This window comes from Nelusetta ayraudi, unplaced genomic scaffold (genome assembly GCF_046127955.1).
Source record: "Nelusetta ayraudi isolate G7.1 ecotype Tasmania unplaced genomic scaffold, CSIRO-AGI_Nayr_v1 ptg000168l, whole genome shotgun sequence".
Taxonomy (NCBI): Eukaryota; Metazoa; Chordata; class Actinopteri; order Tetraodontiformes; family Monacanthidae; genus Nelusetta; species Nelusetta ayraudi.
The window spans coordinates 2,091,454-2,113,822 of NW_027466218.1; the positions used below are offsets into that span (position 1 = coordinate 2,091,454).

At 43.9% G+C, this 22,369-nt stretch overlaps 2 protein-coding genes across 3 annotated transcripts; both read right to left on the reverse strand.

The window, feature by feature from the left end:
- Window positions 1–1,333: 1,333 nt before the first annotated feature.
- ell2 (elongation factor for RNA polymerase II 2) lies at window positions 1,334–13,281 on the reverse strand. Its single transcript, XM_076014188.1, has 12 exons — window positions 12,956–13,281; window positions 9,640–9,687; window positions 9,187–9,311; window positions 8,889–9,052; window positions 7,145–7,404; window positions 6,353–6,477; window positions 6,092–6,164; window positions 5,303–5,996; window positions 5,119–5,191; window positions 4,602–4,773; window positions 4,131–4,175; window positions 1,334–3,948 (listed from the first exon to the last, which is right to left on the reverse strand). Exons 1-12 carry the CDS (start codon window positions 13,085–13,087, stop codon window positions 3,832–3,834), a joined length of 2,028 nt encoding a protein of 675 aa, XP_075870303.1. The 5' UTR covers window positions 13,088–13,281; the 3' UTR covers window positions 1,334–3,831.
- A 1,723-nt stretch (window positions 13,282–15,004) lies between these two features.
- On the reverse strand, window positions 15,005–21,347 carry LOC142880389 (globoside alpha-1,3-N-acetylgalactosaminyltransferase 1-like). Of its 2 annotated transcripts, XR_012925429.1 has the most exons (4): window positions 20,728–21,347; window positions 19,946–20,008; window positions 17,843–19,827; window positions 15,005–16,962 (listed from the first exon to the last, which is right to left on the reverse strand). XR_012925429.1 is itself a non-coding variant. In XM_076014273.1 (3 exons), the coding sequence occupies exons 1-3, from the start codon at window positions 20,759–20,761 to the stop codon at window positions 18,875–18,877; spliced, it is 1,050 nt and encodes a 349-aa protein (XP_075870388.1). In that variant the 5' UTR covers window positions 20,762–21,347; the 3' UTR covers window positions 15,005–18,874. The 2 variants fall into 2 exon arrangements, 1 of the variants encoding a protein (XP_075870388.1); XM_076014273.1 differs by having other exon boundaries at window positions 15,005–19,827.
- Window positions 21,348–22,369: the final 1,022 nt, after the last annotated feature.

Consider the following 22,369-nt stretch of genomic DNA (forward strand, 5'->3'; position numbering starts at 1 on the left):
CGTAGGAGGCGCGCGTCCAACCATCGCTCTTAAAGAGATACGTCCTTCCTTTGGGCGTGCGCGACCAAATCAAAAGGGGTGGGGGGCAAGTGACCCCCCGCCCTCTAACGCCCCCCCCTAAAAATAAACCGTCTCCGTCCGTACACACACACACACACACACACACACACACACACACACACACACTTAGGCCAGACTTGCAGCGCAGCTTTCAGTTACTAGATGTTATGAATGACATGTTTTGTTGTATACATACATTAATTGTACATTGCACACACACCTAAATCTGGTCTCACCTGTCCTCCGTCTCCCTCCTCAGCTTAAAGGTCCCACATTAAAACGGACACTCTGATGTTGACATTTCATGACTTTGGTCAAAGAGTCACATTCAAGTCATTATCAGGGGCAAAAAAGTCGAAAAGTCCCCAAAGAACCGCTTACAGAATAGCGAAGAAGGGCAATCAGGGCAATTTCGCCTTTAAATGTGTCCAGGAATCATCTGGAAAAAAAAAGAAAAAGAAAGAAGTGCTTGATCTATAGAAAGGCTCATTTAACCCGCTGTTTTTTTGCCTTCTGGCAACTTCCCCCCCCCAAAAGGTTGTCCTTCTGATACTTGATTGAATTTGTATTAAAAAAAAGAAAAGAAAGCAAGTCTGTCTCAAAGGGCGGAGCCAACACCAGGCTGGACATCACTGACGTGGAAGACGTGTCGGTGCCCTCTGTGACATCACAAAGGGGTTAATTTCCACAGCTACATGTCCATTTGCAGAGCAGGTTTTTGTCACTAGATGCCATTGTTTTTTTTTTTGTATACATACATTCATTGTAAACACACACACATATGTATAGGGTGTCCCAAAAAATGTATACACACTTTAAAATATTGTAAAGTAGGTGTCAAAATCGAATCAAACCGACGTCCATTCAGGTGCAGACACTGCTTTTAGGTTAAAAAAAAAAAAAAAAAAAAAGGTCTAGTGGCGTGTAGCCTGGGTGATCTAAATAGATTTATTTTCAGTGGGTCTGGGCAGGACATGTACTCTAGCTCCGGTTGTGGCTTCAGAATTATTTTCTTGCAGTTCAAAACAATATTGGGACCAATGAGCAGGTTTGTTGATGACATTCCCTGCAGCCTATCTAATCTTTGGTATTATGTAAATAAGTTGCAAAGGACTGTCTAAAGTCCAAGCAGTGTCGTGAGCATTTATTACAACTGCAACCAAAGACTTTGGTGTCCTGACCTACAACCAGTGTTTAACTCTTGATTTGCAGAGACAGACAGCTGTACCATTGTGTTAAAAACACAAAACAAAACAAAGACAACAAGTGAGACTTTGCATGTTGAACTTGTTGGAATTTTATTGAAATGACATCATTTAGAGAGAATCTGCCAGGGCATTTGTTTGCCATTCCCACATTATTAAGACTTAACAGCTTCTTTTATTTCCAACCAGAATGAGTCACTTAATGCTCGCCCCACCCCAAGTTGATCAAACCCAATCAAAGTTAATCTCATTTTTGATAGAGCGTGTTGGAAGGCTTTGCAGAAGACAATGGATCACAGTGAAGCAAACGCTGATGCTCCAAATTCACTCAATGGGGGAGGAAAAAAAAAAAATGACAGCCTGATCCCGTCGCCAACAAGTACAGGAAGCGTACCGTACATGTCGGAATAACTAATTTTGTATCCGCTGTTGGGAAACATTCAAGAATTCAATTCATTTTTTTTTTGTTAACAGATTTTGTAATTCTGCCAAATGGATTCTGACAGAAAAAACAAAAAGGCGGTCTGCTGCAGAGGCCGACTATTTGAGGCATGACAGCATAAAAAAAAACAAAAAAACAAAAAAAAAACCAATAAACAAAATATTGTTAATAAACAACTGGCCAGTATTTAATTTGTGGAAATGAAAAATCCAATAAAGAATGAGTCAGTAAACGTCTCAGCTCTACTTGATCAGGCGCACCTGATGGCGAGAGGCCGCTGGCCCGCCGGCCAGCCGAGACTTCTGACCAACACATTTGCAGAGTTACAGCCTTTTCACTGCCACGCTGACAGTTTCTGCTTGTGTTTTTCGGAATCCAACGTGACTCTGGACATTACAACCAGAAATTGTTTTGTTTTTTTTCCCCTTGGTGGATGAGCAACCAGAAAAAAAATAATGAATTCTTGGCAAACTTGCTATCACAGCTTTGTAAACACCCCCACTAGAAATAAAGACTTTTTCACAAACTTTTTTTCTTCCTTCCTTCTATCAAATGAAATCAGTTTTTGAGGGAAAAAACAAACAAACAAGCAAACAAAAAAACTTGTATCCGGCCACAGAAGTCAAACTGAGAATCTAATTCATTTTACACGTTGTCCTCTGGTGGATTACAGGTTTTGGCTTCTTTTTAAAAACAGGAACAGAAAAGTGTTTGCCATGGGGTAAGACAAAGACATTGGCGCAGTCCACTCCGGGTTCGACACAACACAAACCCTGCTGGAAATTAAAAGGGACCTTTTTTTTTCTCTTCCTCTCTGAAGGTCACGTACTGTTTTCTCCCGCCAGGTTGATCCCGAGTGCTCTGGCTGGTTTTTAACACTATAGCAGCTTTTTTTTTCTTTTTCATTTTTCTTCTTTTTAAATATTTCCTACTTTTTACTCCACATAAAGTATCATTCTCCTTTCACTCAGCCCGACGCTGCAGAACCATTCAAACGCAGACACTCGTACGATTTTGTAACACTCCATCTCGACACCACACGTCTTCCTTGCTCTGGCATTCACACGCACGCACACACACACAACCTGTCTCCAGGCAGTTGTAGTTCCTTTGTTTAGCCTGTGACGTGAACATGGCATTTCTGAGTGTAAGGCATCCATAATGCACAGTGAACATTTAACACTTTGAGGGGGCAGGCTGCCCCCTGTTGGGTGGGGATTGTACATCTTTACATCGTCAACCTCGCCCGCCTCGTGAAGCCATTCTAACAAAAATTACAATTCATGCACACGCAGTTGTTGTCGTGTTGACAATGAGCTGGTTATTCCCCACCCGGTCTCAATTCCTCGACCTCGAACACAGCGACTACAGTGATGTGCTGAAGTGAGATTATCCAGTACAGTTTTGATGAAACCAGAGGAAATGAGATGGAAGGGACGTCAGGATTCTGTTGACATGACAGTGGGATTTTGCATGCAAATGGCTTCACAAGGATCAAATACATTTTTTTTGCATTGTTTATAACAAAAGTTTAACAATATATCATCTTCAGACTCTTCTTTTGCACTACGAGCCCCAAAATAAATAATCTCCCTATTTTTTTTTTAAACTTAAATATTTTTAATATTTTATGTGACGCTCGAAAAATACTTTTTTTGTTCTTTTTTTTTTTTTGCCTTAATAATAAAGCCCTTCAAAAGGTCAGAAGAGTTGAAGCCCTCCCCAGCCCCCCCAAAAAAACCTTCACACATGCAGGTAGCCCCTTCCACTAGACCAGTGGTTTAAAATTCCACAGGAGCTTAAGGAAAAAACGAAATAAAAGCAAAAAAATCAAAAAAAAAAAAAAAAAAAAAAAAAAGAGGGTGGGAAGGACAAAGTCCAAGTAGGATTTTCATGATTGCAGGCAATAACAAAGCCAGTGGAATTGAAGAGAAGGAAAGGAGGAAGGAATGAGGCAGGAGCATGGAGAGGGGGTGGGGGGCTGGGGGGTGGAGTTGAGGTCGGGGAGCCAGAGATGATCTGGAGGCAGTAACTGAGGGCCGGGGGGGGGTCCAGACGCCCCCCCCACCTGGTTCGTCACTCCGCTCTCAATACTGATTAGTGTGGATTTTGTGTGCTGAGCTCTCAGCTCCAGGCCTGCGCCCGTCGCTGGTCAAAATCTGCTATCAGCCGCTTGATGTGGGCCAACTTGTTGTGCAAATACTCGCAGCGCTGTTTCTCCTCATGGTAGTTGGGACTGTTCTATAAACAAAACAAATAAACACATCATGAAGACCCACAAAGTGAATCGAAGGTCTCTCATACAATGTTTGCTTTGTCCCGCCCAAACATACAACTTTGCATTAACAGCTGAATGGCTAAAATTTTGTCACTAAAATCAAGCTAAGCAAGTGCCAGCAAAGAAAATAAAGTGAACTACTTACTTGCTTCATCTTTTTGTACTCTTTTAAGACTTCTTCTTGAACCTTCTGTAAAGCGTGAGAGACGTATTTTCTTAGAACAACTGCACAAAATGTATCCAAGCGTCACATCACAATGGGCAAAAAATTATAATAAAAATAGAATGGTGCAGTACGTGTTGAACAGGAGCAAAAGTTTCATGTGGCTTGATATTAGATTATGATTAGATTAGATTAGATTGGATTGAACTTTATTGATCCCAAATTGGGAGACTACACTGTTGCAGCAGTCAAAAAACAATACAAAGAGTGAAAATAGAGGAATAAAAATAAACTATACAGTAGTCACAAGATATACAATTAAAAAAAATCCAATCGATCTATGTACAACAAACCAGGGGCAGATGTGCAAAGGCGGGGATAAGCCAGGCTTTATAAACCATTTGTGCAATATGAGAGAATATAACCAAGAGAGAGAAGGGCGTCGACAACTACCTGATGTTCTTTGGATCCAGCCACCAGCTTGCGACACTGGGAGTCCAACTGGGTGAACCTGCGCGTGATGTTTTCCACGCGGGCGTGAAGCAGACGGTATTCGTCGTACTCTGCGTTGAAGTCATCTTTGTAGTTCTGCCGCTGGTCCATGGACACCAGAGGTATGTACTTCCTGCAAAGGCAGATCACAAGTCAAAGTGAGTGCGAAACTCCAAGAGCGTCGACAAAAATGCAATTGTGCATTTGTTTTATATTGAGAGCTTCAAGTGGATTTGGAAATACTGTAAGGTATCCCTTACAGTCTGACTCGTTCAGATTCACATTCACTTTAATTATCACTTAGATGCACCGTTTAGGTACATACATGTGAAAAATGTATGCACAGAAGCTCCAATACAATAAAATAAAAAAAAATATATATATGATCAGAAATACATGATAAAAACCTAAGACCTACACATGAGCCCTTTAAAAAAAGGAGCACAGTCAAGAAGTACAGTAGATCAGCATTACTTACACTACATAGTCTGGTGTCTCAATGGTAGTGGAGAATTCAACTGAGTGAACAGTTTTCTCTTTATCTGAGGAGTCTGAGGAGAAGGACAGACAGGAACGTAAACTGTGGTGATCAAGTATTGTAAACACATTTTTTTTTTTAAAGACAACTATTGTTCTACAACAGAGGAATAATGGAAACCAACCTTTGTGTTTGTGAGGATTTTTACTGATAGTGTGTCTACCCTCGCTGTCCTCCTCGGCACTGCGCTTCTTTTTGGCTCTGCTGGTCTCCTCGGTCGGCTCCGCTACGCTGGGAGGACTCGCGCTGCCCCGTTCCCTCCGCTTCCCTTTTTCCCTCTCCCGATCCTTGTCTTTATGCTTCTTGGATTTCTTCTTGGGCTTCTTGCTTGCGCTGCTGGACAGAGGCGGGCTGGTGATGACAGTGGAGGTAACTGTGAGGGACGTGCGCGGTGAGGCGGCAGGCGTGGAGGTGGCGAGGTGCGGCCGGTAGCGCTCCTGCACGGCCCTGTCGGAGGCGAAGGGGCTGGGCGATGGGTCTCTGCAGGAGGAGCTCTGGTCCACGGGCAGGTCCTGGGTGCCGCAACCCTCCGGGGTGCTGGGCGAGTTGGAGTTGGAGGCCGGGCTGGGCTGCTGGTGAGAAGGTGCAGGGGGGTGGGACGTGATGGGGAGATGGGTGGGCGGGCCCGATGACGGGAGGGTGGAGGGGAGGGACGAGCGTTTGGAGCGGGGACTGCCCTCCTCCTCGCGGTGGTCGGAGGACGAGGAGGGGGTGGTGGTGGTGGATGAAGACGCGGCTGGCCCTCGGTTGGTGAGGTGGGAGATGCGGGTTTTCTTTGGGGCCAAAGGGTCGATGAAGTCAAAGCATGGCGGACGCTTCTAAAAACATACAAAAAAACCCCACAACATTTAGTTTAACATCTGCCAGGTTTACATTCATGACTAGGATTGTTTATGAGTGGCGTTTCAGATACCTGAGGGGATGAAGGTACACTGTCTTTGGGAGAATTGCTTGTAGAAAGAGTCTCAGTTGAAAGGCCTAATTTGCTGTTAAAATAGGGATAGAAGACGAATGTTAATATGAAAGTTATTTAAATAAAGGTTTTTGTATAGAACTGCATTCTTTTAGTCAATGAAGTGAGCAAGTTTCAGTTTTGGGTTCACAAGCACTTTGGGAAGTACACCCCTCCCGTTCATTCATAATGAAGTGAAAAAGAAAATGTGAAGGTGAGTACCGGGCTAAGGTCCTGTCCACCTGGGACCGCTCATCCTCAGAGTAGCCTGGCCAGTCCCGCTGGACATCACGATACATGAAGTCCTTGAGGGAGTACGAGTTGTCTTTGGGGTTGAGGTTGGCCACCTGGTCCAGACACAGATGCACAGACAAAAGCGAGAATGTCAACTCAGTACAGAAACATCACGTTTCCTGTGCTCGCTTAACATCTGTGTGACACAACACTGCTTTTTTAACTTCTGAGGCGAATTGACAAAAGGCTTGGAACAGTGATTCATATCTTCAGAGTTGTGGGCCTAAGTCATGTTATTTGACCATTAAAATTAGATTTAGGAGACATTTAACAACGGTGAGAAAGCCTTACGATTACAACAATTATGATGACCGACACTACCTGTCAAGAGTTTGGACACACCTTCTCATTCAATTTTATTATTTTTTTTAATCTTTACAACTTTCTACACTGCAGATAGACACTGAAGACATCAAATATATGAGCGAGATAAATGTAATTACAGTGCAAAGAAAACTTAAATAAGTTAAATAACTCTGATTTTTATGAAAGGTGGCTATTTTGAAGAATTGAAATATAAAACGTGTTTGAGTTATTCTACACTTTTATTCTTTCTTTCATAATTCCATGTGTGTTCATATGTAGCTTTGATGCCTTGAGTGAGAAACTGCAAGGCAAATAGTCATTAGAATGAAAGAAAAGACATTAAATTAGGGTGAGTCCAAACTTTTGACTCGTAGTGTACATTTTGGATCAATCATATGCATATGTTTACCGTACCTGCTGCAGGGTGCTCCCCAGAGAGTTTCGGTCCTTCTGGTTGATCCCATCGCGTTGTAAACGGGCGAGCACTTCCAGCTTCTTGTAGGACCTCATCGCCAGCAGGTGGATGATGCGATCGCGAAAGGGACGTTGGAATACGGGGTTGTTGGAAAGGCACTTGCGAATAGTGTTGGCTGGGTTGATAGGTGTGGAGCGCTTACGCTCCGGGACCACATCTGGAGCCGACAGCGCCGGCTTACGAATTTGGACTTGCTTTCCTTTAAAAAAAAAAAAAAAGAAAGAAAGAAAGATTTTTTTTTTTTGAAGCGAGGACATGTTACAGGCTACTTCCTTTCTGCAAGTAACATCACTTCTTCTTACATTTGTACGCTTTCACATATTTATTGAACAGCAATTAGCCACATTACATTACATTGGTTTCAATTTATAGATACTGTGTAACAGACCAAGGGCAGATTAGTGCCGGTGAAAAGATGTTGCATGCGGTGTTTCGCTTACGGTATAAACAACGATCCACACATTTAAAATGTGTACGAAACATTAGGACTTTTTTTTTTTTTGAAGGTGTGAAAATGACAAGGCTGGTTGTGCTCCACTTTAAACACACAGGTAGAAGACACAAATAAAAATACATGTTAGAGACGACGACAGCTTCCTGAAATTAACAACCTGTGAAACTAGAAGCCAAAGCTTTTTTACATTTTTAAGTAGGGTGCTTGCACCAAACCAGCTGCCACAGGCGTCCATCCCACCCATTTTCACTGCAGCTCCTCTTGTTTCCCAGTTTCTATCTGAGCCGGTGTATGCAAATGGATCCCTGGGGTACAGAAAACTGTTTTTTTTTTTTTTTGTAACTTTTTTCTTTTTACTGTCATAAGAAACTTTAGATTTATGCAAAGAAAAAATTCTCTTAACTTCTTTTGGTGAGGAAAGGAGCCGTTGTCAACTTGTTGGCATTGTGGATGAAACTTGACTCAAGAGGATACAGACTATTTATTGAGTTCTTCTTTTTTGTGTGCACGGTCATGTATGCAGATGAGGGCGAATTTCAGTTGTCATTGTCTTTCAGATCTCCTCTCACAGAGAGACTTGAATAACTGCTTCACGCTTGAAAGCTTATGTGCGTCAATCATGTGGTAGTTTCCTTCATGGACGGCTGCATTCATGTAAAACAGGAGGTGATGCTTGTAGATTATCTTCTGCACACTATGCAATTGCAATTCTTTGAAACTTGATGATCAGCAGCTCAATGAGCTGCACACTTCATAGAAATAAAGAGTCTGATGAACATTGTTCTCCTCTCACATCTCTCACTTACCTGACATGATGTAATGAGCGCGTTACCTCAACAAGAACAGAATATTATAGATAACATGGTTCAATGTGTTAGCCCAGCTGTTTGACTATAAAAAAACAACTCCTACTTAGTTGGAAGCGATCCTAAAAGAAAACAAGCTCTGTTCAGTGTCTGTACGGTGACATTTACTGTATCGCAGCCTGTGTGTAAATAAAACAGCGCTGGCTGCACTCGCAACCTTTGGCCCTCGACAGCCAGACTGCCAGAAAGGACGGCACCACGGCGCAGTCAGTTGTTATAACAGATCGCACAGGGATCAGTGATAATCTAGTTTGTTTCCTGACAAAAAAAATGCCAGGGTTGATTGGGAGGCGTGTCGAGCGGCGCTGGTGCTTGATACCCAACCTGGTATCGCAACGGGTCGCGTTCCAGGGGACTTCCTACCTCTGTAGCGGCCACCCGGCTTGATGACTTTGGTCCCACGTTCGCGAGTGTCCTCTGCAGCCTGGGTCATGCGCTCCCGCGTCACCTGGTAGGAGTCGTTGGTGGCACACACCGTGACCTTGTCCTGCACCGTCGACAACAACGCCAGGTGGGAGGACCCTGAGCTGCAAGAGGGAGGGAGTGAGAGTGAGTGAGTGAGTGAGTGAGTGAGTGAGTGAGTGAGTGAAAGATCAACAGCTGCTTCCAGCGAATCTTGATAAGACTATTGTGTTGAACTCGGTCAAGTCGTGGCCATTACCTCGACACATACTGATGGATGCATTCAAAACTTCCCTGAGGGTTGTCCTTGCCCACATTAGACAGGTAAAAATCAAAATTGTGGAAGGCGTTGGAGGAAGAGTCGCTCTTAGGAATTTTAATACGCTATGAGGGGGGAGAAATAAAAAGAATTCATGTTTTATTACTAATATAACATGACATTGTTATGGTTTATACAGTCTAAACAGTGAATGAATAAGGTTCAAGTCTATCACAACGACAGATGCTCCGAAGGTTATTAACATTTATCTTAATATTTCATCCTGGACTCCTGTAGAGCAGCCTTGCAAAATTATTTACCAACATAAAGAGACAATTTCCTGAACTGTTTAGTTAAAATTAGTATGAAGAGGAGAGTTCATTGGCAGGCCTAGAGACATTTATTACTGTATCATTTTGGGTGTCGGGGGGATGGAGATGGACACACACTTACCCCCTGAAGCCCGTTGAACTGTATTGATGGCCGTGAAGAAGGTACATTCTGCAAAGAAAGACAAACAAAGCAATCTTGTAAGTCTCTCCAATTGTAAATTGATAATTGAGAGCTTTGTTCATGACCAATACACAAAATCTGAAAATCACAGTTAAAAGAATTCTGCTGTATTAGCAGGATAATTGCCTCCTTTTTACGTCTTTATTGCTTGTTTGCAGGTGAACAGAAGGCTTCCTTAATTAGAACCAAGTGTCCATCTAGAGAGCGCGAGCACTTCTTCCGCTTCTTGTCCACGTCACTGTGTCTGGTCAGAAGCCATTCACTGGCAGCCCATTTCCGTTTCGTTTCTCTTGCTCAATACCACACTTCCAAGGAACACATTATGCACACTGCCCGCTCTTAAAGCTGATGCCACCCTGGTTCAACACAAATATCATGGCTTACTCAAGTCATGTCAAATGAAACACTCATGATTTGAATCAAGGTGGCCTGAACAATAGCCAAGGAATAGGATTGCTTCATTTTGGTCATAACACATATGGAATGTCACTTGAATAGCCACCGGTTGGAATAAACTCTGTTGATAATGATGCACTAGCGGCAGGGGACGACTAGACTACGTAGAAACGTTCAGCCAAACACTTAATGACCAGGCACTGGCAGAAAAGGTTTGACTCAGTGTCTCTTGTGTTTACATTTAGACAGAAAGCGAGCATTATGCACTTACCTGCGTCTTCTTTCTAAGTCGCTTAGAGGCAAATAATACCAGCTACTGTCACAATGAAGAGCATGTTTCAGAAATGCCTCAGTTGTGTGCGCATGTTTGCATTTTTTTTGCCTTGACAGCTCCTCGAGAGCCTCAAATATGAAGTCAGAGGTTTTTCCTCGTGCAGATGCAATCCAATTTCAAGGCGAAAAATAGCAAATTGCAAACTGTGTTCACGCCAATTCTTGCTTTCCGATGGCCCACTCGATCTCACATCTTCCTTTTAAGAGTTGTCATTGTCAGCTCGCGCAGGAATCTTTGCTTCCTTGCAGAGACAACAAGAAACCGAGAACAAGTTTGCCCGGATCGTAACTTCTGAACTGTTCTGGCATGTGTTAAAAGGCACTTTATTAACCGTTTATCTACATTCCAGAGAGTGAAAAAAAACCAACCCTTCAGTCCGTGCAATAAAATGCAAGTTATTCGGTAAAACAAAGTCTGCCTAACAAGATTTAGCAGTTGATCCCGGGCGACTCCAAGTGGCTGACTGACTGACTCCCTTCCCCCCTGCTATCTACACACACACACACACACACACACACACACACACACACACACACACACACACACACACACACACACACACACACACACACACACACACACACACACACTTCTGATCACATTTCACATCACCCATAGGCAGACAAAGATAGCCGGCTCCCACAGTTCGATGGGCCACAACACACATTACTGAGCGCAAGAGAGAAACAAAAAAAGCCGTTCGGCTGCCCAGTCAGCAAAGGGATGGCAGGCCGTAGCTCAATGCAGCGCACTGACCAACATGACAGCATCCAATAAGGTTCTAGCAGGGCCTGGTACAAAAGAATTCATTCAACCCGACCAATGACTCAGTTCGCCAGTGGTCAGAATGGATTAGATGTTTCATTTGCAGCGATGTTATAGATCTACCTTTCCAAATGCTCCAAGACAAGCTATTTATTGCTGGGCTGACAGGGCACAAGTTTCACATACGAGGGGTGTGAGGGGTATGTGACACGCTTACGGACTGGACAGACTGCATGCATGCATGCATGGGCCATAAAAAGCTGTCACAGAGACCTCTGGACAGCTCCACGCTAAGCTAGGGTGCATCACACTCTGAAAGGAGGCCCAGGCCCAGGCAGGGCGTTATGTAATGCGGTTGTTGTTCAATTGAAGTCAGGTAAATTTGGCTGCGACAACTCAGCGTGGCGCGAGGTCTCTCGAGATTAGTTCACCTATGTAGCACCTCAACGAGATTACGCCATTCGAGCGAGATTAACAAGTTATATTTAATCTGCACAGTTATGCAGTGCCCTGTTAGCACACATAAGATTTAAAAAAGCTTCTGGAGGTGTCAAGCCCAGGGTTTGACACGTAGGAATTTAGTGCAAGCTGGCTTGACGGCATTAAAAAATTCATTGAATTTGAGATGGAAGTGTAATGAGTTCACATGCTGTTGCAGAGACAAAACAAAAAGAAGCTAGTATCATCCTACTGCACAAATATTTGGCATTTCTGCCAGACTAGTGCAGCTTGGTGTGCAGAGGAGTGGAGGGGGGGAAAAAGAATTCAGCGACTAGGCAAACAAGCTCACACTGCCTCTTTAGCCTAAGCAAAATTTTGAGTCACTCAAATACACCCTGCTGCAGTCAGTGGGGTGGATAATCCGACAACAATTACCATTTAAAGGTTATACTTCCATAGAGCTATCAATCGGTTTATATGCGTTCACACATTTGCCAGGTTTGTCGAGTCGTTTTCCAGACTTGCTCAAACTCGTAACCATATGGTAAAACTGACCGGATCGTTGTCAAGCTTAAAACGTCACGGAGTAAGTTCGTTATCAAATTACATGTGGCTTAATTTGTCCGGAAAGTGTTTAACATTTCCCAAACGCAAAAAAAACAAAACAACAACGACAACTCCGAAACCCCCCCAACGCCACGACAACGTCGAATTTTTTTATTTTTTTTCTTTGACTTCTGGCAGTTCAACCAACGGGGCTTTTGAGTTCAACTTTTAGCTTAGCACGATTTGTCACGTCACCAAGTGTATTCGACGACAGGGAAACAAAATACACATTTCCTGATAAGGTTGTTCAAAAGACCCGTCCGTTTGTCAATGTTAGGGGGTGAAAAACACACTTGGCAAGACGCGCACAGGGGGAAGCTTCACATTAATGTTAACGTAGCTCTTCGGAGCTAACGGTGGCTAATCAGAGTCCCTAACTTTACCAACAGCTCTCAGAGCTCAAATACGGCTTGTCAGCTCACCAAAGCCAGTTGGAACCAAAGCCCGAAGCCTCTTTTACAAACTGAAGTCAATACGTTTGCACTTCCAATCAGTTTATTTTAAAATAGCGGGGGGCGAAGAGCGAACACTCTCCGTCAACAACTCGGCTAACTTCGTAGCTGCCTACCTGTGCGTGGCAGTTAAGCTTCCCCCAGCTGAGGGGAGCTGTGTCAGCCTCCCCCGGCGACTCTTTCGCGTTGTCATTTTTTTTTTTAAAGTCTTATAACCGAAGTGAAAAAAATACACATGTATATTTCTCCATGTCCAACTCACCGTAGACTTTTGGTGGCACTCTATGGCTTTCAGGGCCGTCTCGGTCAATTTGACGTGCAGCACGGTGACTCGGTCTGCGCTCTGTCGGCCACAATTTAATCCGTACCTCCCATCCTCGGAGAGCGCCGCCATCTTTGTCAGCCCTCCACCATCGTCCCTTTGAGGAGCATTTAGTACCTACACCGGCTCCCTCTGCTCGCTCCGGCCCGGGGAGGGACTACAGCTGCGGCCCGGCGCACTGACGCCACTGGATTGGTCCCTTCTGCCTAGCCTGTCAGCTTCACTGTTTTCCTTTTTTTTTTGAATTACAATGCTTCCTATATGTGTGTGTGTATATATATGTATATATGTATATGTGTGTGTGTGTGTGTGTGTGTGTGTGATAAGATATGATATGTGGATTATAATTGGCAAAAGGAAAAAAAATGTTAAATACCTAAATATGGTTATATATTTTTTATAATGATGGTTTATGATGGTTGGCTATTCTACATCATCTAAAATATAAACCTTGTTTTAGAGTTATTTCACACTTTTCTGTTTAATACATATTCCATGTGTTCATTCATAGTTTTGATGCCTTGAGTGACAATTTATAACGTAAATAGTCATGAAAATGAAAGAAAAACAATTAAATCACAAGTATGTGTGAGTCCAAACTTTTGACGATACATATATGTTTATATTTTAAACAGCTTGGATTAGTTTGGGGTAAACTGCTATTTTACTCTTTTCTTTGCAGCAAATGTTCTTCTCTCACTCGCCTCAATGTAGGTTAGTCATGTAGTAATACCACTTGTCACATGGTCAATTGTCCTATTAAAGTATCAAGGTGGGCGTAAACTGCAAATCTGTCATCAGGCCTGGCATGATGCAACCACTACTCTGGTATGCAGAGCTAAATGCCAATGCCACTACTAGTCTTTCAGAGATTACATTATTCTTTGTTGTGCTTGTGCAATTCTTAAGAATATTTTTTCCCCCAGTGTTTGTGAGTAGTGCTCTATTAAAAAAGTAATTGGGGGCAGGTCTGAATTTGATGTCTCGTGTGATGCTCCGCAATCGACTTCAGCCTCTCTGCCAGTAAAGTAACGTCATTTGTCAGGCTCTGCATTTGCCTCATTTGACATAGTGAAACTCAAACAAGGGCGTTTTAACACCTAAGTCTGTAGCAGATTTAGCTGTTAAGATTTCAATCATAATTCGCAGTTAGAACGACTTTCTTTTAATAAGTTTCAGAGAGACAACATGCCCAATTTAATTATCCACTGAACTATCCCTGTTAATGAAAATACAATGAATAAACATTTGTTCTATTTCAAGCTTTAGAACCGTAAACACCTCAACGCTCATTACCATTACCAAGTCCACACCATTGGGATCTGTTTTTCTTTTTCAAGGTTATCTTTGACGTCAACCATTGAATGGTGCGAGATGTAACTTGACATCAGCACAAAATGCAAACACCTGTTGGCCGCAGCAACTCTCTATCTCCTGGTCTCAGTCCCACCGGTCTGGTGATTAGTGCAATATGTTTGGTGTGGACCAGCCTTGGGCAGGGTGGGGAAAGGACTGTGTGACTCCTGCAGATTACCAGAGTTCCTCACCCCACCCATCCCACTGACGAGTCACACACGAGTGACGTGTGACGTGTGTACAAACAAATTCACCTACACATGCACACATTGGACACTTCCTCCACATAAAGTCACCAGCAAAACAGTCGGTCCTGTTTCTCAAAGCATGGAGCCAATTTGGACCCTTTACAGACCTCATTTTATCCAATAACTTACAAAAAATACAGGAGAGCGGCGTCTTGGCTTTAAACGTGGGACCATTTGAATGCAGCCTGTTCAACTCCAGATGTGTTTGTGTTTGTCTGACAGGTTTCCTGCTGTGCAGACAATTTTAGCCTTTGTGGTGGATGACTGATTGATTGTCGAACTTCTTTGTTTACGATGCGTCAAAACACGCCGAAACTACACACCCAGTCAGGACAATAAAATAAGAAGATTTCACTGTGACCTCTTTTCTTGATCAGTGACATGCTTTTTCTTTCCTGTTTTGAGAGTAGCTTAATGTAATCTGATGACATGATTGATTTGTCATGCTGAGCACATCACTCACTGCTCTTTGTGTCTAAAGTTAAATCCATCACAGTTTTGTTAGATGTTGCTCTATTTCATGGGTGTCACTACAGGGATTAGTCATTATGCAGGCTTTGATTCTGATGGCAATCAGACGATCATGTGTTTGTGTCTCGGTCCACAGCAGCCAAAGTGATAATGTTGCTCTCTGCTCTGTTACTATTGGATTGCATTGAAAGTCCCCCCTTTTCCAGAAACGGAACACTCCTTTCTCATGTGATTGTTTGATGTTTTGCTAATGAAGCAATTGTTGCATTTTTGCCTATTTAGATAGCAATCTAATTTTATCTGTATAATACTTAAGGTCGACCTGCACCGGAAATTGAGTGTTAATGTGGCTGCCTGATAAGGGGAAATTATCTTTATAAATAAATCTAAAATATAAACATTAAATTATTTCACTGAAAAGATGGTCAAATTAAAAAAAAACTGAACCAAAAATATCAAAGAAACATGGTAAAGATAAAAAAAAACAAAACAACGTAATTCTTTAGCTGACTGTGTCTCGTCACATAGTCAGCCACTAATCTTCTCTTACTGGCCCCACCTTCAATAATCCTATGACAACAATAGCTGTAGGAAATTTTGTTGGCTTTTTCCACGCCTGTAATGTTCCAACAGAACCGAATTAACGCTCCGCAAAAACACAGAGTGGAGACGAAAAAATACATTAGTGTGCACACTGGCATATTTCCTACTGCCATCTCGCCATTTCCTAGCTGTTAAACATACATGTAGGTGTGCCGTAATTAGCACTAATAAGCAGGCACTGCAGTCAGAGAGAAACACATTAGCCGGCATGGCCGCTTTGCAAAAACGTCCGGTGTTGAAAAACAGGGAGACCTCATCTGCAATCGCTATTGTTAAATTCCACCTTAATAACCCTTGTTTTACGGTCTGCATATTACTGTGCCCCATTAGAGGCACCATTATTCTATGGCCTCGGTGTATCTGTGATTTGCAATTTTAGAAATTGCTAGAGCAGTTGCTCCGGACGCTCTGTGGCCATCTGTGGTGGATGAAAAGCGGCCCACCCGGTTAGATTTCTGAAAACAATAGGAATGGTTAAATAAATTAAAATTTTAATAATGTGGTTAAGTTTGAGTTTAACTACTCTCATATGTGGGTGTGTGCGCGTGCGCATGTTCATGTGTAAGCTATAAAATCAAGCCCACCCATTAGTAATATCCCGCATCAGCCACTGAAGTCCCACCATTTCAGTAAGCTTGAGACACTAAATCAATGCCAGACACCACATACGAGCATAAAAAGAAAAAATGTGGACAAAGGAAATGTTTAACTTGGCGTTACAGTTAGAAATTAGTCCACCAAAGGTTCTCCAGCAGGTCATGGTTGATTTGATACACAAAGGAAACATATTTGAATAATAATTGAACAAACTGGTTGTGGAGCGTTTCCTATTGAAACATTTATTGCACATACGCGTCCATCTGTTACAGAGCCATTTTGGAGGCGTTCAAAAAGGGGAGGTAATTTGGGCGGACCTGTTTTTTATGACTCTAAAGTACACTCATTAATTAAAAAACAAAACAAAAAACAAGCTTCATGTTTCCAATTCCAAGGGGAGATGTTAGCCACGTGTCTCCCTGCCTCGTGGCTAACTGCTCGGCATCATGGACTTTAATGTAAGCATTATTCACATTCACATGTAAATGCTGTGCTGCATGTAAGTGCTAATCTTGTTGGCTGCAGTCATTGTTTACAACTCATTGCATCTTCTTCCTGGTCACCTGTATAGTTTTACGTTGCATCTTGAAGCCGTCACTTCCTACTCTCTTCCCCTGCCCATCACTTTAAGGCATAAGTGAAAGGTAATTGATTGCGCAGTCCACTGAAATCCTAGGAATTTAAGAATGAGAGTGTCAAGGCTTATGGGCCACCAATCCAATTTGAAATCTTAGCAATGCAGCTGCTGTGCAAGGTTCCGCGTGATAGAATCAGGGAGGAAACCTAAAAAAACTGAAATGTCATGAACCAGTTTCTAAGCGAGTCTTTCAGGGTGTTTTCAGGACATACGAGCTGCAGGCATACGTTAAGTTAAATGCACAGGGATATTTGCCTACTGCTGCCAAGAAACGCATTGACTGCCAGTGACCCACATGACACGGATTTAACAGTAATGCCTTAAACTGCTTTGCATTATTCAGTGAAAAGGGGGACTCAGCGTGGGTCAGCTAAAGTACATGTGTAAAAAAAAAAAAAAAAAAAAAACTCCAGGTAGGCTTACGCAGCAAAACCGCAGCATCTGTTTTGGGTGACGTTTACAGGTCCGGTTTCCAAATTCAAACTCAGCATTTTCAGAATTTGATTTCAAGGTCAGTTGAAGGGATGACCATCTCTGTTCGTACTGCACTGACACCCCCTGTGTGGCAAGCACGTTCTTCATGTATTGCGCATGATCACAAGTCGGTTTGACAGGGGCTCTCAGAATCCTGCCTGCGTGCAGCTTGAACTCCACGTGGCGGTCTGGCCCCGAGGATAGATTCTACTGGCAGTGAGAAATAGCCATCTGCTGCTGTTTAACCCTCCCATTAAAAACCCAGCACACAGCGTGGAGAAAAGCAAGCGTGAACCCGTGGGAGTGTGTTTGTATGTACGCGGGGCGGGGGGGAAGGAGACACGGACACAAACACACACACACACAGATCATCAGGCCACTTGGGTTTATCTTGTATAGAAATTTACAGATGAGGGAAAAAAAAAATCCTGTCATAAGCACATCCAGTTGTTTCCCCTGCAGGCTCACGGCTAGTTATCTTCTGCTGGGTCACAAACACGTTGGCGTCCCTCCACGTGCTCATCATTTTTGGCCCCCTCCCTCCCTTCTTGCCACCCCAGCTGGTATTTAAAGACCTTGAAACAACATCTCTTCCAGTTAATGATTGGCCACTACTGGGGAAAGTGTGCTTTTTATGCTGTACACTCTTATCGCTGCTGACCACGAAGCCCGGCGGAGCAGTATCTTCTCCAGCTGACATGAAGACTGTTCCACTGTTCCATTTAAAGAGACAAGTCCATTTTGTGTGTTTGCGTGTGTGTGTGTGTGTTTAGTTCTTTGTCCTGCGGTGGAAGAGATAGCAGTCGGGGCAGAAACACTGTTTGTGCACGTGGTTCTTTAATGAAGAGCAGGTTGTGAGGGCTTTTGATTCTGCCGGATTGTTGGGAAATGTTTGTGTCCTCGGAAAATATTCATTGCTGATTGGAATGTCTTTCTTTAGTCGCCAAGGAATTACGTGATGAGGCGGTCAGTGACTTTAGTCATTGGCATTCAAAACTTTAGCTTGTTCACATGGATGTGAACCTTTTGAGCAAAGTCTTTAAAGGTCCCATATGATGAAAAAAAGACAATAATATCCAGCCTGTCGTCTGAACTGCTGAACGACCCAGGAATTAGTAAAGTCCATCCTTTACCCTTTTTGCCCAGTCACACTTTTACAAAACATATGGAAAAAAAAAATCCCTTTGTGATGTCACAAGAGGCACTAGTATTTCTTCCAGATGAGCTGCATCCCTCTCGGACCCTCTTCTCCCTCCTTCAAACATGCACAAGGTCTACAAGAGCGCCAGTATTGACAGGAAGCTAAAACCCAGCAGTTTTGCATGAGGCTGTAAACACGGGGCTAACATGCTGCTTTGGAGGGTTTTTTATGCATAATCATGTGAGGCTGATGACTGATGACTCGGCTCAATGATAAATAACTGAGCGTGTCCTTCCGGCATTAATCTGAGCCTTTCATTGCGTTGCAGCCGTTCAGCAGCGGAGCTCCTCCCTCTTCTCCTTGTCCAAGGCCTCGCACTGCCGTCCCAGGGAGACGATCCTCTGCACGGGCACATCAGTGGACAGCGCAGAGTCCCACCAGCTGTACTCCGGCGACAGCACGCACGTGGGCTTGTGGTTGATGAGGTAGCGGTTCAGGTAGCTCTCCTCCAGTCCTCGGGCCGCCACCCCGTTGGCCTGGTCCCGCAGGATGAGGCGGGAGCAGGCCCGCGCCAGTCTGTGCACCTCGGAAAGCAGCCCGCCGTACAACTCGGAGGTGTAGTAGTAGTCGCCCTCGTCCTCCGCCACGCGGGCCGTCGAGTCCTCCTCAATCTCGTAGGGGAAGGCGCTGCGGGGCATGGCGTAGAGCTCCGGGTGCAACGTGGCCACCAGGTCCCCCAGGATCTCCTGCCCCACCGTTTCCACAAACACCTGGTCCACGTCGGCACAGAAGAGGTACTCTACCTCGCCGCCGATTGGATTACCGATGGCGTCGGCGATCAGGGCCATGCGGCGGTAGGCCAGCCTCTGCCAGCCCGGCAGCTCCGCGATGGGGACCACCTTCAGCTGCCGCTGCGGCCCCAGCTTCACCGGCGGCTCCAGAGAGCGCGGGTTGTCGGTGAGGATGTAGTAGGTGACCGCCTGGCCGGGGAGGAAGTAGGTCTCCGCTGATTGCAAGAAGCGGCGAACGAATTTGGCGTATGTTCCCACCACGAGGGCCAGCAGGCCGGTGCGGACGCCCTGCTGCGCAAACTCGGCCCTGCGCCCAGCCGAGTCGCTGCTGTCACCCCACACCAGCGGGGCGCCCCAGGGCGTCTCCAGAGGGGCCTGCGACGGCATCTCCCCGCTGTCCGTCGTCCTCTCAGCCCCATCGTCCGCCTCCAGCACGTGCGAGACGGGACGAGGCGCGTGCACGATGACCGCAGCTCTGCGTCCGCGGAGAAAGTCTGCGGAGGAACGACGTTCGGATGTGACATTTGGTTTCAGGCTATTGCATTTTTGCACACTTAAGGGACGGGGTGCAGGAGTGAGTAAAGATGTGAAGAAATTCTTCTGTGCACTTACATATGATGAGCGACAGGAGGAGGCAGTACAGGACAAGCTGCGTTCTGCTCACTCTGACTTGTCCTTTTTGAAGGGCAAACACACGGTGCATTTCAATTACAGGGCAAAGAACAAGAGCATTAGCTGTAATGCAACTTGGCCAATAAAATTCATGTCCTAAAACGTCTGGCTTTATGGAGTGATATATGACGTAGAGTGGCTGTTATTTGTTTGGCTCAGTGTTTTTTGGCAGCTCGGTTAAAAGGCAAAATCGGAAGCAGGACAAGTTTACATGAACGATCCAGTTGATCATAAACGGGTTATATGTGACAATAAAACCATTTGATTCACCCGTATTTCCTGGCAAAGACTTTTTGACTGAGACTGTGATGTCAGTTTGCGAGGAATTGATAAGACCAAACAACCGTGAGAAGGCAAAAAAAGCAACAAAAAAACGTGGAGAAAAACGTGATGGGTGAACAGAGACTATTTTCAGTCGGTGCTCTTTCATTACCCAGAGTGCTTTGTCACCAGCGACGACCAGAGGTGAGTCAAACTGAGAGCACAAAACCTCTGGAATGAATAAAAAAAAAAAGAAAAAGAAAATCTCGACTTCTCGGGGGAGACCGTATTAGAAGCGAGTGACAGGAAGTACCGGTGAGCTGAACAGCATGAACTGTGTAACTTTGCGCGCAGCCGTCGGCAGAATCCATGACCTGCGAGGTCATGGCAACACAGAAAGAGAGAGAGTGTGTGTATTTATATGGCTCAAGCGGTGGAGCAGTGGATGAGGTTGTACTGACCTGCAGTCGTCTTGCAGAGCGGGAACAGTGCCATATTTTGAACTGCTAATGGATTTATAACAAGCTCTTCTCTGCTTTCCCCCCCTGCAAAAAAAGGAAGGAAAAAAAAAGGGAGAGTCCTGGCTCGTTTCTGCTGTTTCGCCTCGACTCCTTCTGTCTCTTCCTGGAAATGCGCTGCGAGGCTCGCTGCTTTTTTCCGCCACTGACTATTCTCTTGATACACTCTCTCTTTCTCACCCTTTCAGTTGCTTTGCTAACATTTTCCACTGCCTTTCCTTCATGCTGTATCTCCCTCTTTTTTGGTCACTTTGCACCTCAGGCTTGTGCAGCGTACACTTTTGGAGAAAAACCAAGAGCAGCCAGATGTGAAAGGAATCCGGTGAGAATGGGAGGAGCTGAGCGCAGAGTGGAGAGGAAAATGGATAAATCTCTCAGTGAAGTCCTATCATTCCTTGTGCTGGATGGATGCATCGCTTTAAGTAAAGAACAAAACAAAGCAAAAAACTGCTGCAGCAGTCATTGTTAGGTTCTTCAGTGAATTTCTAACAGTCTCTTAGCCTGCAGAAGAAACAGCTCAAGTGTTTTAAACTTTTACCACACAGGACAGTTGGTGGCAGGCAGCACAGTTAGCAGGCTGCTGACGTGACCAGGATCATGGTCACGTCAAACCTTATCGTAGTACTCTTTCTGACCACAAGATGGTGACACTAAACAGGAAGTGCGATGGAAAGGTTCGCTGCTGCCTGAATAAATCGTACGTCAAAAGAGGTTGAAATAGTTATGAAAATGTTTTTAATTCTGTTGAAATTAGCGATTCAAATTCAGAATATTTATCATCGAAATAATTTGTCCTCATTCCAAACACTTGAAAGGTCCAACAAATGCTCTGTGTTTGCATGTGTTTGTAATATGACATTTTGCAATTTTGCTGGTGGCTGCAAACAGAGAGTTAAATAGTTGGATTTTGAGTTGGATTTTGGACACCGATAGGTTTTTTTCAATTTTCTTTTTCATTTTTTTTTTTTTAGGATATGTGATCATGCAAGGGTGTGATGGGAAATAAAGATCAGGAAATGGGTTGAATGTGGGATGAGCGTTAATCGCTTCCAACAGGCTGGTGGGAATTGCAGGTCCGTTTGTTTGTTATTTAAACCATGTAGGGCTGCTGCCTTTAGCAGTAGTTGAGGTCTAATGAATAGGGGGTTTCAGGGTAGTTAGAGTTACGTCTGGGCTGAAGGTCCAGACTACTTCTGTTTAAGCTAACAGGTGGCCAGGTGTGAACGATTGTAAAATGGTCCAGAAAATGACCAGCTGTTGGTACACGTGACTGTTATACTAGTTTTTTTTGTTTTTTTTACCGGGTCTTTGGTTTTATTTTTGTTTAGTTTCTTTACATGAACCAGTTACAAGAAACACAAGAGCTCAAGTGACATTAACATTGAGACATTATACTTTTTTTTTTTTTCTAAATGATTAGAAGTCTTACCCACTGGGCCCTAAATCTTAATATCTGTCTGTAGTATTTCTGTGAGTATTTTTTATTTTTGACAATAACCTTTAACACAACAACAAACAACTTTAAATTTATGGATGTCGTCACTTTTAAGCTTTAACTGAAACAAATGAATTTTTCACTAAACCA